Genomic DNA, 18,417 nt, shown 5'->3' on the forward strand with positions numbered 1-18,417 from the left:
TAATACTCCAAAAATAAAAAAAGAGGGAACTTCACCAAATTGGGCGTGTAGAAAGAAAACGTGAATATGACACTTTTGAAAACTACAAACAACTGAGCCGTGAACCTCCCAAATTGCTTTCTATAGGAAACAGAAGCTGCAGAACGTTGACTCCATTCCAAAAGCTCTTTCCTTCACCACTCTCGCAGTTCGGCGCACAGCAACACGGGAAGCCAGGGCAAAATAACTGAAGCCGCTGGAGAAGGATGCACCAAAAGGCACCTTTCAAATCTACCTCATCCACATTTCTGAAGTCCCATTCCCCACATCCACATACCCCCAATCTGCACATCCCCATCTTCTCTTTCTTGCTCTGCGTCAAGCTGCTGGAGGAAAAAGGGGGGGTTTGGAATGCACCAGTTGCCAAAAATGTCACAACCTCTAACTGCTTCCTATAGTAAAACATTGGGGATTTTTTTTAATGAGGTAATCTTTTTCCAAAAATACTGAAACAATATTTCCATATTTTTCAGCATTGTAGTCTTGATCACTGTAAGACGGGAATATTGGTACAAATCAATACCTTGTCAGTTTCTGACAATTTCTCATCGGGTGTTAGTTGCTAAGCCATGAGCTTTGGGAGTAGGTGGAACGGTGCTGCAGTGGTTTGAATCGTGTCTTCCTGAAAGGCAGTATCAGGCGAGCTGGACTGGTAGGACATCCCCATTGTCTTCCAAACGAATGCACAGGCTGTGCCTTATCGTCAGTAATATATATCTCCAGCCCCTAACTTTTTGCTTGAATCCATGAATATGGTATTCAAAATGTGTCGAGATGATATTCAGTTCTACGTGCTGTGTGGTAACAGAGAATTTCCCTATGATGCATTCCTGCAGTGTTTTGCAGCATTAAACAGTGGTTAATTGATAATGGTCTGATGCTGAATTCAGAGAAAACTTCCATACTTTGGTTGGGTCATAGTGCTCTGGGTCAGCATGTATTTTATTTATTTAATTAAAAGTTTTTATATACTGCACCCTTCAAACAATCTTGATCAGGGAGGTTTACAATGTTACATTCACAGCATTACATTATAAAAATAAATTAAAATATCAAGAACATGATTAGAAAAGACAATTAACACAAAAATTTCATTTATAAATTGGTTAAGCATGCCTCAACATATGAAGCAATTCAGTTGGTAACAAAGGAAAAAAATGTGTTAAAAGCTTTTTTTTAAAGATATGTTTTTAGGTTTTTCCTGTACTCTTTAATATTGGATGTTAGGTGGAGTGAGTCGGGTAGTGCATTCCGGAGAGTGGGACCAGCAATTGAGAAGGTGCGCTTTCTGGTACGATTGAGTCTTGCTTTCAATGGTAGGAATATCTAGGCGGCTTTTATTTGCTGAATGAAGATGTCTTCCAGGTTTATAAATATGTAAAATCATACATAGCCAAATAGAAGAGTTATTATGACGTAAGCTGCGAATCATTGTGAGAATTTTATACTGAGTACAGAAAGATATAGATAACCAAAGTAAAGAATAAAGAATGGGTGTTATATGTTCTCGGCAGTTGGAGTTAAATAAAATAGGAGCAGCTGCATTCTGAACTAGTTGCAGAGGATGGGTTGCATTTGGTGGTAAGCCTATATATAAATCATTGCAGTAATCTAGGCTGATAAGAATTAATGCTTTTTAAGCAAGGATATTATCTCATGGAGTTGTGACTTTTAATATTATTGATAAAACTTGCAACCTTGGAATTATTTTGGACATCAACTTGTCCATGAAAAATCTGGTTGAACAAGCAGTGTGGATGGCCTTTTATAAACAAGTTAAAATTGACCTAAGAGGACAAACTATCACTACTAGATTTCAGGCTTGTGTTACAAGCCATGGTGCTTAGTACCCACAGACTACTGTAATGCCCTTTATGTTAGTTTGCCTAAGTATTTAATTAAGGTTTTACAGTTGGGTTATTTACAGGTTGCATTGGAATGACAGCATCACTTTATATATGAAATAGCTGCATGGCTACTTATTGCCCAGTGTTCATTATTTAAATATTTTGTCCTATGAGATAAGGCCGTTCCTCAAGAATCATTTTGTCTTCGTGACAAACTTGTTCATTATGAGCCACAAAGAGTATTGCGGTCTGCTTCACAAGAATTGTTGCGTGTTCCCACTATTGCAGCATGTACGTTACAAGCAAATCAATCAAGGGCTTTTTCCAATGCAGGTCCTATGCAATGCAATGCTACCTTATAAACGAATGAGAAAGATTACTTGAAATTGCAAATATTGATGAAAGCATATTTGTTTTCAGATGCCTAGCTGAACTTGCTTATCTTTAATAGCAACGATATTATAGGCAAATGATATATATAATGGTAATTTTATTTTGTGTGTGTTATATTTAAATTTGTTTTAAAATGTTTTATGAATGTTGAATGTACTCCATGTTGAACAATCAGTCTCTGTATCTGCGAATTATAACATACAACAAATAGAATAAGCTAAATTTGGTGACTTTCCATCCTTTCTTTGGAGAATTATTTAGCTGCTAGATTGATGGACACAGACAGACATGGACCCATTTTATATAATTCTAATTAACTGAATACAAATAGCAAGATAGAACATGTTATCAAAAATATTAACCATCTTCCCTGGAATGCACTTGCACTTACAAATACCAAGCAAAAAAAATGATATGCTCATATTTTACAGAATATAAAACAGTTATATTCATAGCAATTAATCTTTATCAGTTACGTAGCTGATTAGGTTAAAAGACAAGACATACATTGAGTCCAACCTTTCTCTAACAACTTTCTCTGCACGGGAATCCAGGGAAAGATCAAAAAGAAAGCTGCATCTGTAGCAAGTCTGCAACCGTGAAACTATTTTGCCAACTCTAAATACAGCAATCAGATCAAAATTGCTGGTTTAGCCCATTTCACTAACATGCAGCTATATCAGACATCTTTGCCTCATCCAGGCTTTTCCATAGATTCACAGCAGATATCTCTTTCCACTACTTGACTACCTGAACTCTCTCCTAATCACAAGCCCATACTTGCCCACCCTTGGGCTAGTTCTGCTTAATTGCTGCTTACTACCTCAGTACCAGATGATCAGCTCTCTATCTATACACACTCTATACTTTTATAACCAAATGCGTGTTTTGCACTGTTCTATCTAGTCCCTTATTTCTACCCAATATAGGGTAAATTTTTAAACTTGCGCAAGTGCGTCCATGTGCACGCACTACCCGGCGCGCACAGATAGACACGCGATTTTATAACATGAACGCGCATGTTTGTATTTTTATATTCAAAGGGGCTCCATAGTTGTGCACCTTGCGCGTGCTGAGCCACGCTGCCTTCTCCCGTTCCCTCCCAGGCCACTCCAAAATCGGAGCGGCCTGGGAGGGAACTTCCATTCCCCCTAACCTAAGCTTCCCCACCCCTTCCCCTAACCTTTCTGCCCCTAGACCTACTCTAACCCCCCCCCCCCCCCCCCCCCCCCCCCAAATTCTTATCATACCTTTGCATCTGCCTGGAGTCAGACGCAGGTTGCACGCGCCGGCAGCCTGCCGGCACGCAATCCTCCGACACAGCGGCAAATGGCCGCTGTCTCGGAAACCTCTGGCCCTGCCCCTGCCCCTTTAGTAAAGCCCCAGGACTTATACACATCCGGGGGGTTTATGCGCGTCGCCGGGATTTTTAAAAATAGGCCTGGCGCACGTAAGGCAATTTACGCGTGTAGAGTTTTTAAACTCCGGCCCATATGAAATGTACCCCCTACTTATCTCTCTATAGATACTTACACCCAAAATACCTACTTACATTCTACCATACCTGCAGACAGTATCTTTATTATGCATTACCTACATATCCAATGCCCTTTAATTTTATTGTAATCCACCTTAAGAATAACTTAGGATAAAGGTAGAATATAAAATGTTTAAGTAGTAATTAAATACAACACTTGTTCAATTTACTTCTGGATTCATTTGATGTTATAGCTGTAACTATTACTGCTGGCAAAATGTTCCATAAATTCTGCCACTCTGAATATAAAAATTCTTTCCCTTGAAGGTGGTTAAACTTACCATCTCTTCATCTTACTAGGATGTCCTCTTGTTTTGTAAATGCTTTGGTAAAAATATCACCTGCAAGTTTCCTGTAGGGTCCTTTGATATATCTGTGTAGTGTAATTAACTCTGCTTCTACACTTTGCTTTAAAATGTGAATAACCCCAGAACTTGGTAAGAGATTCAGATTATTATGACAAGCATTCCTGCACTGCATTGTGCTGGACAACATCGTGTACATTTCGGTCCAATTCAGTATTCAAGACAGCAAAAGATTATTTCTCTGCACTGTATGTAAAAGAACACTGAAGTAACCTCATGATCAAAAGAACTTCTCAATAGTTTGCTTAGCAGGGTAGAATCGCTCAGCTTCATTTCAATCTGCACACTTTAAAAATGCATAAAAGTCTATTTCTTAAAAATGGCTTTCTTCGTTATTTCTAATAGACACAAATAATTCTAGCAGGCCTGAATTACACAAAATAAATCCCCCGGATAAAATCCAGTCAGGCAAAGAGTAATACAGCAGCAAGGTGTAGGTAGTTTTTAACTCTTAAAAACTTACTCTCCATTCTGAAATGCCACCACACCGACTTCATGCATCACAAAAGGGTCCTCAGGTGCGATACTTAAGGCTTGGCTGAAAAATCGCTCAGCTAACTTGGAATTATTGGTCAAACCATATTCTAGTCCAATGTACAGCATCGGCAAGTGACATCTGTAAAGAGATTTTTTAAAAAATTGCCACTCATTTTCTCTCATTTTCATTCATTATAAACACCAATACATTTCCAGAAAATAAAGCAGAAACTGAAAACAAAGGTTTCTATAATTGTGATTCATTAGTATAGCACAGAAAGTGCTGAAAAAGAGAAAAGCAGGAATTTATAATATTTTTAAAGCATGGTGCTGACTATAATACTGCCAGCAGTTTCACAAGCCTACAGAAAAGAAAATACTTCTCATCCTGAGGATGTTTACATCATCAAGGAAGTGTTCCCATACCTCGTCAGTCATTCAGGTACAGGATGTGCCACTACCACTTCCGAGGCATTTTGTAAAGACTCTCGGAGCTGCCGACAGGCTAAACAGGAGTATTTTTTTATACCCCCAGTCCTTTGGGTCATGGTCCATATTCTGTGGGTCCTTTTGGAACCTGATACATATGCAAACGGACTCTGTTGCCACTGTGTGGTGGGGGCTGGGCTCTCTCAGGGGCTGTGATCACTGCCTCAACATTGTTCTCGGCTCCTGCCTGGGGCTATACAAGGCTGGCCATATAAGCTTTTCTAAGAGATCAAAATATCAATTCTTCTCTGCTGGGCGGTATCTAAGGAAAAGGTTTACTTATCATAAATGGTATTTTCCGTAGATAGCAGGATAAATTAGCCATTACGTGTGGGTGACATCATCCGGCAGCACCGAATGGACCCGTCTCTCCAAGCTAGTACAGCTACAATATACACTATTGAATTAATAGGTTTTTACTTGCGTTAAGTGCTATTAATGCAGGTAAACGGATTTTTTTTAAATTGTTAGGACAATGTGTTATATTATCTCATCTCAGCCTCTGGAACACATGGGCCCCATGTGTTCCAGAGGCTGAGTACAAGTACAAGTTATTTGAGATACCGATATAAATTAGACTGGGGTGGTAAAACTAAAAAAAAAATTCTAACAATCCAAAATAATGCAGGTGGATCTGTGCCTCCTATGGTCCGCCAGGATCACAACGTTCCAGCCATTGCAATTCTACAGTGGTCTGCCGATTGCATGCATTCCATCGTGGCCTGCCCGGATTATGATGCCTTAGCCGTTGCATTCCACCAGGGTTTGCTTGGATTACCACACTCCAGCACTGAAACGCATTCCAAAGCTATGTTGTATGCATACAATAGAGACACCTAGCCAGGCATCATTATTTTTATATATAGGATTCAGACCTATTAGTGGGTTTTTTTTTCCCAAATATTTTTTTTTTTGGAATCTCCTGCTACACACCTACCCTTTCATTAGCTGTGCTGCTGTGAAATAGGCAGCCATTGCTTGGTCGTGCTCGCTCTCAACTGCGAATGAATGGCCATAAGCTATCCATGCTGGTCCATAAGTTCTTTCCAATGTCGTAGCTTTGCTAAAGAGAATAAAAATATGCAGATCCTCAGCAAAGCAGCACAACTAAGCTTGTAGAATATATATTTCATTGAGCTAGCTCAGTGATTCAAGCCTCAGGGACCAGGGCACATGGGATTCAAGTTTGGATCCCCTGTCAAGGGTCAGTAGGGACTGGGCACATTGCAGAGATGTTGTGCTCACACCATAAGGAGGCAGAATATGGCTGCTGCTGCTACTGTGGCAGGGCCTTGCCAACCAGTAAGTGGTGCTGAGGCACAGCCTGAGCAAACAAATACGCTTCTACTGTAAGCAAATCTCTCTCATGCATAATTCACTGCGGATATCCTGAAAACCCAACTGGCTGGGACAGGTTTGGGAAGCACCGCTTTAAACAGAGCAGCCTTTACAGACCAAACAAATACAAAATAAATGTTCTTGAACAATAAGTTCACTCAAGGCAGCCCGGTCACCCAGTAACAGTGCTGTCCCTACAGGCAGATCTGGGTTTGACTCCCAGGCCTGGTTTCTGTTCATTGGACCAGCAGAAACGTAGGATGCTGCAGGCGTAGCATTTACGGACTCCAAGAAGGAACAACTCTACCCATCCCACAAGAGCAGGGCCTACTACTGGTGGTGGGGTTGAGAAAGTATGCATACTGGCTTACAGAGGGAGATGCGGTCCAAGGACCACAACCAAGGACTGAAGCTGTAATGACCGGAGGCCTCAACATTATTAAAAAAAAAAAAGCCTTGGGGCAACAAATAAAGGTCCAAAGTACCTTGGCATCGGATCCAGCCATCTGCCTCATGATAACTGGCAGTAAGCTCAGGTATGAAGGCTGCTAGCCAGGCCAAACACAAAAACGGAGGACACAGCACAATTTAAGTTAAAGAATTATTAAACTACTTTCTCCACGTCTACGACATTTTTTCTTAGATCAGCAATTATTTCTCTGTGACATGAGGGCTGCTGCCATATATATCTGGAATGGGGGAAGTCTCACTCGGAAATACCAGTTTTTACCTGAGATACCTTCTGGCATGTTCGTTTTTGTGGCCAACCATAAGATAATAGCATCCGACTGCAAACCAGGACACCTAAAATCAAATTCCAGTTAAAGAGTTCAGTGTATTAATATACGTTAATGAAAGGTGAACCAGCACAAAGATTACAAACTTAGAACGACAAAGGATGCATACTGCTTCTTTTTCTAAAAAAAATAATGTGAGTGAGCTCATGAAACAAGTTGGTAGAAGCGAGAGCACTCATTTTTACAGAAGTCATTTTCAGAGCTTACTATCGTAGTGCCAAACAATAATACAGCTGACAAACCTCCCTCAACTGTTTCAATCCTAAAGTACAAGTTATTTGACATACCGATAGAAATGAGACTGTAATTCCTAACAATCCAAAATAATGCAGGTGATCTGTGCATATAGCTCTCTCTTAATGAGTTTTCAAAATATCAACCTGCCCATATCTTACAACCATTGTTCCCCCTGTCTTATTTCAAGGTTGCCCTTTTTTTTGTCCCAAGATATTTCTTGCTTTTTTATGCTAACAGATTCTGGGTAGAGACCTGGAAAAGCAGCACTGCCAGATGCAGCAAAGTATTACATTTTGACAATGAGCAATTACACTATCCTCAACTATTTTTTTTTTCAGTGTTATAATAAAAGTCATTTTTGAGTGCAGCTGTACGGTGAGCTGAGAATTTCAATGCATTCCCACAATAACTCCCAAGTTGTTCCTCAGTTAGGATTATTTTTTCCCCATATGCAGCACTTTGTACTTGTTCACATTAAACTTCAGCTGTCATTTAGATTCTCAGTTACTCAGTTTTGCAAGGTCTCCCTGTAATCCTTTTGTTTTAACTCCGAGGTTCCCAACCTGCATACCATGGCAGACCAGTGTGCCACAGGGGGGGGGGGGGGGGGGGGGGACGAACAGAGAAGCTGAGGGTGGGTTACAGCTGCTGGCAAGAAACGTTTTCATCCGGCTCGACTCCCACTCCCTCTGCAGTCGTGTCTGGCCTCTCACTCGCAGGGTGTCCCCGGGGAATGAGGGCATGTTGAAAATGAGAACTACTGGAGCAGGGGGTGCCCGAGCAGCTGGATGTCCCTGGGGAATGGGGGTGCATTATGGGGAGAGATGAGTAGGGAGGGACAGGAGACACATGGAGAGAAAAAAAAAAAAAAAAATCAGGAGATTGAAGAATTGGTGGTCAATATGGAGAGGGGAAAACCAACACTACCAAAAGGTAAACGTAACACCCAAAGTTGGAAGCATGACAGGTGATATGAACAGGGCCATAAACTGTATTACGCAGCCATCTATTGGTATCATGGATATAAATCAGATACAGTATTGTGCAGCAAAAATTATTACTGAGAGAATCTTACAAGAAGAAAAGGCGAAAGATAACAGGTCTTACACTTATTTATATTCTGCCTTTCAGGCATATCAAAGCGGATTACATTCAGGTACGTAAGGTATTTCCCTATCCCTCAGAGGACTTACAATCTAAGGGCCAGGTTGATTAAGGCTATTCTTAATAACTACACATTTTTTCCCTTAACAGTTTGCTCTTGCCACATATTTGTTTTCTTATGTTACAGTTCTAACAGTTTGTGCAAAGTTTACCCTTTATTCTGATATGGAAATGAATAAAAGGTCACTGGAAAGAAAAAATGGTTGTTCAGTTAATACTTTATATGTTAATGTTTTTGTATTAATAAAATATAAAATGAAAAATAACCACCACAACTTACAGGATTATTTGGGTACAAATCCACCAGTTTATGAGAGAGATAGAAAAGCTCTGTGTAGAAAGAAAGAAAGAAAACATGCTTTAACATAACACATTGTAGCTTTCGAACCTTTATAAAGCTCCATTAGAGATATTGCACCAAACGTTGAAATCTTAGCCCGCTAAGAAGCCCTTCAAAATTTCTAATGAAGCCTGAGCAATAACATTTCTCATATTTTCTCTAGTTGGATGGCCTCATAACTCAAGCTGCGGCAGAGGGGGGATCTGTCTGAGCTTGGCTCTCCAGTCTGACGGGGGGTGGGGTAGTGGCATGCATAGGCATGCGGGATGAGATGGGGGAGGGAAAGCAGCTGCTAGTACAGAAGCAGTGGCACTGAAGATGAGATCCCTCCAACATGGCATCACCAGCCCCTCCTGAGCGGGATGGAGGTGGAGAACTTTACAACTCTTTAAACTCCAGAAACTTCTGCGGATCCATTCTACAACTGAAGTATTTCAAAAGATTACTATTATTATTGTAAGAAATGTTTCTTTCCCAAGATAAAAGATAAATGCTCAGTTGATCCTGTTCACTCTTGCTGACCAAGAGCTGGACAGTAAAGTTTCCTCTGGGCCTGATGTAAGAAGCCACGCAGAGCCCACTGTATGTTTTTACTTGATTTTTTAGCGTAGGTTTTTCCGGTGCTGAACTTGCCCAGTTATGTAATAAGGGCTTTAGTTAAGAAGCCTGCAGCAAGCTTAGCGTGTGATTCAAATTGCAGGGCACTAAACTTTATTAGCTATCACCCTGCAATGCAAGGATACACGTTAGTGGGGAGACTGCCTAGCGTGCCTCCTTTTACTGCAGGAAAGTTAATGCCCAGTCGAAAGCAGGAGTTAAACTTCTCACGGGGCCGGCCCAGCAAGTCCTCCTTCCCTCCCTCCCACCATCAGGGCAGGGTCTGGTCTCCTCCTCTTTCCAGCCCCCTCCCTTTCAAAAAAAATCCGGCCCAGTAGATCTCCAGCCCCCCCCCCACCAAATTCTCTCCCACCCATGAAACCCTACGGGAGAAGACTTTCTCTCTTCCTGCAAGGGCTGTTCCCACACTGGCAGCCGATTGGTCCCCTCCACTATTATACGTCAGCGAAAGGACCAATGCTGTTTGTGAATTCTGAAAAGCCAGCCTTCCGAAAGGGGATTGGTCCTTTCACGGACCTGTGACAGCGGAGGGACCAATCTATTAAACGACACTTGCCTTACTGAAACCAGAAACAAAATTACTCTCACTTTGTGATAAACAGAAGGATATAAAATTCACCCAGCATTATAAATTTATATTTTGAACAAAAAAAAAGTTTAGTCCAATACAAAACTAGCAGCATGTATATCCTTAACACTGATTTTAATTTCAAGTTTACTGTGAAATTAAGAATATGTGCCTTGAAAAAAAAAAAGCCTTCAGCTAAGGATCAATTCTCTGCACATTCTTTTTTTTTATCTAGCTCCTAACAAACAAACAAAAAAAAAGCAACCATTTAAACGACTCCAGTTAAGCAATCCAATATAGCAAAGCTGTTTATACATTGGGGTTCACCATTTATCCTTATTACCTTACTAGTTACATAAAAAGAAAGAACTAATTGTCCCTTCACTAAGGTCTAATACACTGGCAAACTGCCACCAGGAGCTGGGGGCAAATTCAATAAAATCATCCAAGGCTTGAGCTCCCTCTCTGGACATATTAAAATCCAGTTTAAAACTCACCTTTTAAATCCTAACCACTTCTCTACAATACACACACTTCCCATACACTCATCTATCACTTAATGTTTGAGTTAACTAGAATGGAAGCTCCAGGGAGAAGGGACTGTCTGACATGTATTTGTGCAGCGCTGCATGTGTCTAGCTGCATTTTATGATTGATAAAAATAGCAATAGTAGCTTCTTGTAACTTTATTTATTTATTTATTTAAGAGTTTAACAGACATGTGATTTATACTGTAAGCTTTGTCAAAAAGGCAAGATTGCACCTCAGCTTGACCACTGGAGAAACAGAGCAGCTGAGCTTGCTGTGTTAAAACTGATCACATATTTCTTCTATCTAAAAAGATTTCTTAACTGCCCCTCCATGGGTTCTTGGCATGGTGCATCAACATTGACATATATACGATAAAACATGCAAAAACAAGACAATGGTCTTCAATGCATGACTGCAAAAAAAAAATAAAAGACCTTCGCTTTGATCATTGCCCATGAGGCTGGTTAACCAAAAGGTCTTCATCAATTCAAATTTCTCAAATAACGTGAGCAAAGAAAATCAATTACAAAGCTTAATAATTGCATTATAGTTGACCAATTGCTCCAAATGTCTATTTAAAAAGAAATGTTTCATTTCCCTCTTAAATGACCAAACACACGGTTCCATGCCATAAGAGGTAAGACGGAGGAATGTAATCTGGTATGGCTCGCCTACTGGAATGGCAGCAATTTGCAGAAGGCCAATTCAAGGACTGTTCAGAGCTTCAGCCTTTGAGGTTACCCTTGTTATAGTGTCTTACATATTATAGGTCATTTTTAAAATGGTGCGAAACATGATATGAGAATTTTCTGTCTGTCCCTATAAATAAAGATTTCTCATAAAACGAAACATCCACTTACCGTTAGCTTTATTCAGTTCTACTAGTGTTCCTATATGCACAGGTAAACAGTTTGCATGGAAAGGATCTTTTTCCATTACTCTAAGGACAAGAAAATTAGCAGGGTTTACTGCACGAGAAGTAGCATACTGATCAATGCATATCAAAAGGTGATTAGTGCAATCAAAGGTGAATTTTTACAAGCCCGCCACCTGCCGAAATTAGGGGACGCGGAAACCTGTCAGGCCGGCGTGCATCAAGCATGATTTTAAAAGCCGCCTGGATAGGTGCGAAAATGCCGTTACGCGCACAAATGAAAAGTTTTAGAAAAGGGCTGGGACATAATCCGGGCAAGGCATAGGCGTTTCGGGATTTTACCCTAAAAACTGCGAGTAAATACTTACACTCGGAACGAGTCCCCTGCCACGTAAGTTTACGTCTGCCATGGATGACGTGTAGATTATAAAACAAAAAAACTCTAGGCAGATCGGCGGGGTTTTAAAGGCTGAGGCAGGCTATTAAACTAGGTGGGTATGGAAGTCTTATTCCTTAACTGGGCGAACTGAGAACGAACTGGAAAGACTGGCAATGGCGTCTGCGCGCGTCCCGCTTACGTGATAGAAGCAGCATTCGTGCGCGTGACCAGGCTGGTTTATAACATGAGCGCATATACACGAGTATGTTAAAAAATGGCCAATGAACGCGCAGAAATGTGCGTCTGCACATTTTAATTTATTATGGATAAGATGATCAGAAAAGCAATCCTATTCTTAGCAAATTTAATAAGAGGATTCAGTACAAAATATGAAATGTTAAATTTGAGATTCTGATTGCTCAGGTCTAAGAAAGTTTCCTTATCTGGCAGACAAGCAGGTTTGGAAGTTCAATGTTTGGGTTTTATGTTAACCTAGAGCTTAGAGTTTTAGGTTACCCTAGAGCTAAGAAAACTTAAACTACTGCTAAGACAAAATGAGGCTAAATGGCGTAAAAACCCATGCACCATCACTCTATCTATCTACAAATCAACTCTTCATCAATACAAATCCAACACTCTAAGATCCAAGAGGAACTATTACGCATCCAAGATCCACGACCTAGTATTTGACGCTAAAGCCCTCTTTAGCTACGTTTCCAACCTTACTCAAATAAACCCTCCAGAAATTGCTCACAACCAAGCCGAATCTAAAGCGGAAGAACTAGCACTATTTTTTAGCAACAAAATCAGCAAACTACTAACTCAGCTCCCTCCTAACAGCATCTCTCCATCAATACCACCTCAGACCTCCTTCAACAATACTCGCCTAGAAGAACTGGAACTCACTTCCTCCATCAAGATCCAAGGCATTCTTCAGAAAATGAAACCATCCTCTCACCCATCGGATCACATCCCCACGAAACTGCTTCTATCAATTCCTGACTCCATCTCCAAATCCCTGTCAGACATCATAAATTGCTCAATAACACAAGGATCTTACCCAGATGACCTCAAACTGGCCTCTCTCAAACCACTAACTCAAGAAACCAAATCTGGATCCCAATGACCCAAACAACTACCGACCGATCGCTAACCTCCCCTTCATAGCCAAGATCATGGAGAAACTGGTGAACACCCGACTCTCAAACTATATTGAAGAAAATAATCTCCTATTCCCATCACAATACGGATTCCGCAAAACACGAAGCACGGAGTCCCTCCTCATTTCCATGACAGATTACCTCATCCTGGGCCTTGATAAAGGACAAGCCTTCCTTCTGATCCTACTGGACCTTTCATCAGCCTTTGACACCGTTAATCAGTCCCTTCTCATTAACCAGTTAGCCTCCATAGGGATATCAGGCACAGCACTCTCTTGGTTCATATCCTTTCTCAGCAATAGAGGATACAAGGTCAAGATACAGAACAAAGAATCCTCACAACACCCCTCATCAGTTGGAGTCCCACAGGGGTCTTCCCTGTCGCCTACTTTATTTAACTTATACCTTCTACCATTATGCCAACTTCTCACCGACCTCAACCTCAAACATTTCCTCTATGCGGATGATATCCAGGTCCTGATCCCCATCAAGGATTCCTTCGCTAAAACCCTGGCTTTCTGGGATACATGCCTCCAAAAAATTAAACTCCTTCTCACCAGCCTAAACCTGGTACTAAATTCTTGCAAAACAGAACTACTGCTCATCGCTCCAGAGAACAGCACCATCGCCTCTACTCAGCAAGCCACGCCAACAATCACACAAGTGAGAGACCTAAGAGTCCTAATTGATAATCGCCTGAATTTCAAAGCCACCATCAACAAAACCACCAAAGACTGTTTCTACCAACTACAAGTGCTGAAAAGAACTAGACCTCTTTTCCACGCCCAAGACTTCAGAACCATTCTGCAAGCAATCATATTCTCAAAATTAGACTATTGTAACACCATCCTACTTGGCCTTCCTGCTTCTTACACCAAACCGCTTCAGATGGTGCAAAATGCAGCTGCTCGAATTCTGACAAATACCAGGAGAAGGGATCATATAACCCCCATACTAAAGAGCCTCCACTGGTTACCTATCCACTTTAGAATAATATACAAGGCCATTCTTACCACATACAAAAACATCCATCTACTGGCTCCCATTGACCTACAGATCCCTCTCCAACTACATAAATCGACAAGACCGACAAGAGACGCTTACAAGGGAACACTACAGGTACCGCGGTCCAAATCTACCAGACACAGCACGCTAAGGGATCGGGCATTCTCTACAGCCAGTCCAACATTATGGAACTCCATCCCCCCTAATCTCAGACTGGAACCATGCTTATCAACCTTCAAAAAAAGACTAAAGACCTGGATATTCTTACAAGCATTCCCGGACTCCAATTGATTTAACACCTCAACGTCATCCCTCAACTCCATCCACTATCGTTAGCCTATTTTGAATTAATAATCTGTCCTTTCTCTTCCTTCTTCGCCAAGTTCTAGTCTCCCTGTTAAATGTAACTGCCTTTTTCCGCACCATTGTTATAGTTAATGTTTTACTTTGCACCCCTGTTCTATGTGAACCAGCATGATGTGATTGCTATCTCGAATGCCGGTATATAAAAATCCGAAATAAATAAATAAATGTTAGAAAGGTTACGTTTAAAGAAGAGAAAATCATCATCACGGAACATATTTACTAAGAGTACACTGTAAACAGGCCCCACTGAGATTAATGGGCCTATAGCTTAAACGTGCATTAACTTGTTGCTGCAGTTTAGTAAATATGGCCCTATGAGTTTTAGAGCTTTCTTCTATAAATATAATGAATTAAGAAAAAATATTAACATGTATTTTAGTTTATGCTATCTAGTAATTATCTTGTCTTTAGTCTTACTGTGTAATAAACATACTGAATAAGTAGGTTTTTTTAAGACAGTAACTTGTCCAACTTAAAACAAACATGGGTAAAGCAAAATCATTTGAAAACAGGTTTCAGCTTAAATTTTAAGGATACATGAGTAAAATTGATTTTTTAACCATCCAACAAGATACCCACTGCATACTGTGATGCTCGAAATAGATTCTGTATTCCTTAAATTTTAATGCATCTAATTTATCAGTAGAAAATCTTCAAATCACAGGAAGAACATAAGAACATAAGAAAATGCCATACTGGGTCAGACCAAGGGTCCATCAAGCCCAGCATCCTGTTTCCAACAGTGGCCAATCCACTGCCATCCACTTGGCCAAAATGGTCAAACAGATGATGAAATGCTAAGAGAAATCAGGGAAACTAACCAATTTGGCAGTGCAGTAATAATGGGCGATTTAAATTACTCCACTAATGACTGGGTAAATGTAACATCAGGACTTGCTAGACATATAAAATTCCTAGATGGAATAAACTACTGCTTCATGGAGCAACTGGTTCAGGAACTGAACAAGGGAATTATTTTAGATTTAATTCTTAGTGGAACACAGGATTTCGTGAGAGAGGTAATGGTGGTGGGGCCACTTTGCATTAGTGATCATAATATGATCAAATTTGAACTAATGACTGGAAGGGGGACAATATGTAAATCTACAGCTCTAACACAATTTTCAAAAGGGAAATTTTGATAAAATGAGGAAAATAGTTAGAAAAAAAAAACTGAAATGTGCAGCTGCAAAGGTTGAAAGTGTACAACAGGCATAGACATTGTTTAAAAACACAATCTTAGCAGTCCAGACGTATTCCATGCATTAAGAAAGGTAGGAGGAAGGGAAAACGATTACCAGCACGGTTAAAAGGTGAGATGAAAGAGGCTATTATAGCCAAAAAGCATCCTTCAAAAATCTCAAGAAGGATCGATCTGAAGAAAATAGGAAAAAGCATAAGCATTGTCAAGTTAAGTGTAAACATTGATAAGGCAGGCTAAGAGAGAATTTGAAATGAAGTTGGCTGTAGAGGCAAAAACTCATAAAAACTTTTTTAAATATATCTGAAGCAAGAAATCTGTGAGGGAGTTGGTTGGACCATTAGATGACCGAGGGGTTTAAAGGGGCTCTTAGGGAAGATAAGGCCATTGCAGAAAGACCAAATGAATTCTTTGCTTCCGTGTTTACTAATGAGGATGTTGGGGAGATACCAGTTCTGGAGATGGTTTTTCAAGGGTAATGAATCAGATGAACTGAACCGAATCACTGTGATCCTGGAAGATGTAGTAGGCCAGATTGACAAAGAGTAGCAAATCACCTGGATCGGATGGTATGCATTCCAGGGTTCTGAATGAACTAAAAAATAAAATTTCAGATCTATTTGTTAAAATTTGTAACCTATCATTAAAATCACCCATTTGACCACCCTCCAGTCTTCAGGAGGGTTACATGTGTAACCCCAATATTTAAAAAAGGGCTCCAGGGGCGATCTGGGAAACTATAGACCAGTGAGCCTGACTTCAGTGCCGGGAAAAATAGTAGAAACTATTCTCAAGATCAAAATCACAGAGCATATAGAAAGACATGGTTTAATGGAACAAAGTCAGCATGGATTTACCCAAGAGAAGTCTTGCCTCACAAATCTGCTTCACTTTTTTGAAGGGGTTAATAAACATGTGGATAAAGGTGAATCGGTAGATGTAGTGTATTTGGATTTTCAGAAGGCGTTTGACAAAGTCCCTCATGAGAGGCTTCTAAGAAAACTAAAAAGTCATGGGACAGGAGGCGATGACCTTTCGTGGATTACAAACTGGTTAAAAGACAGGAAACAGAGAGAATAGGATTAAATGGTCAATTTTCTCAGTGGAAAATGGTTAACAGTGGAGTGCCTGAGGGATCTGTACTTGGACCAGTGCTTTTCAATCTACAATATAAATGGGCTCTGACCGACGGCCCGCAAATGCGCAGTAGACAGCAGCTCTACTGTGCATGTGCGGACCTGGTCGACCTGTGGGTAATCACAGAGGGGAGGAAGCAGCTCTACCGTTCATGTGCGGACCAGAGCGCCCTGCGCGACGTGCTGGGTGGGGAGGAGGAAAGGGCAGATGAGTCGCCAAGCCAGTCCGTCCGCCGCCGGGGAAGGGGGGAGGGAGTAGGGACGGCTGGAGCAGAGCAAGTCTCACCCATTTGGGACACCACAGTACACCGGGAGGGAGTTATGGAGGAAGGCAAGTCCCCGTAGCGGAGCCCCTCCCCCTCTGCATCTCCCACATTCAGCAAGGTACAGCCGGCCCTGTAGAAGAGGAAAAGGGAGTGGAGGAGGGCTGAGGGAGAGGGAAGGGGTTGTGGAGGAGGTGAGAGGGGAAGGAAAGGGAAGATGAGAGGGGATGGAAGGACGTGTGTCAGTAAGGGTAAGAAGTTGTGGAGAAGAGAGCGGCTCCGATCGATGTGCCGGTCTGACCGACGGAATCTCGCCCGTTTGAACGGGACTGCAGGAAAAACTGGTGAGTGGAGGAAGGGGAGTGAGTGACCGAGGGGGGAGGAGGATGAATGACCGAGGTGAGTGAGCGAGGGGAAGGGGGAGTGAGAGAGAAGAAGTGTAGAAGACAGCAGTGTCCGAGAACGAACCGAAAAAAAAAATAAATTTTAATGTAGCCGTTTTGACGGGCTTAACGGCTTGTATATTTATAAATGATCTAGAAAGCAATACGACACGCGAGGTAATCAAATTTGCAGATGATACAAAATTATTCAGAGTAGTTAAATCACAAGCAGATTGTGATACATTACAGGAGGACCTTGCAAGACTGGAAGATTGGGCATCCAAATGGCAGATGAAATTTAATGTGGACAAGTGCAAGGTGTTGCATATAGAGAAAAATAACCCATGCTATAGTTACACAATGTTAGGTTCCATATTAGGAGCTACTACCCAGGAAAGAGATCTAGGCATCATAGTGGATTATACTTTAAAATCGTCGGCTTAGTGTGCTGCGGCAGTCAAAAAAGCAAACAGAATGTTAGGAATTATTAGGAAAGGAATGGTTAATAGAACGGAAAATGTCATAATGCCTCTATGTCGCTCCATGGTGAGACCTCACCTTGAATACTGTGTACAATTCTGGTCGCCGCATCTCAAAAAAAAAAAAAAAGATATAGCTGCACTGGAGAAGGTAAGTGACCAAAATGATAAAGGGGATGGAACAGCTCCCCTATGAGAAAAGGCTGAAGAATTTAGGGCTGTTCAGCTTGGAGAAGAGATGTCTGAGGGAGGGGGGGGATATGATAGAGGTCTTTAAAATCATAAGAGGTCTAGAACGGGTAAATGTGAATCTGTTATTTACTCTATTGGATAATAGAAGGACTAAGGGGCACTCCATCGGAGAAAATTATTTTTCACTCAACACACAATTAAGCTCTGGAATTTGTTACCAGAGGATGTGGTTAGTGCAG

General features: G+C 41.1%; 1 protein-coding gene across 3 annotated transcripts in view; it reads right to left on the reverse strand.

Moving 5' to 3' along the window:
* The window catches only part of CDC16 (cell division cycle 16), a 71,609-nt gene that overhangs the window by 20,232 nt on the left and 32,960 nt on the right, over positions 1–18,417 (reverse strand). For all 3 annotated transcript variants that reach the window (XM_029604613.1, XM_029604614.1, XM_029604615.1), the window contains 5 exons: positions 11,601–11,680; positions 8,964–9,013; positions 7,216–7,289; positions 6,085–6,210; positions 4,645–4,797 (listed from right to left, as the gene is read on the reverse strand). In XM_029604613.1, the coding sequence (XP_029460473.1) occupies positions 4,645–4,797; positions 6,085–6,210; positions 7,216–7,289; positions 8,964–9,013; positions 11,601–11,680 (483 nt within the window). The remainder of the gene's footprint in view (positions 1–4,644; positions 4,798–6,084; positions 6,211–7,215; positions 7,290–8,963; positions 9,014–11,600; positions 11,681–18,417) is intronic.

This window comes from Rhinatrema bivittatum, chromosome 5 (genome assembly GCF_901001135.1).
Source record: "Rhinatrema bivittatum chromosome 5, aRhiBiv1.1, whole genome shotgun sequence".
Taxonomy (NCBI): domain Eukaryota; kingdom Metazoa; phylum Chordata; class Amphibia; order Gymnophiona; family Rhinatrematidae; genus Rhinatrema; species Rhinatrema bivittatum.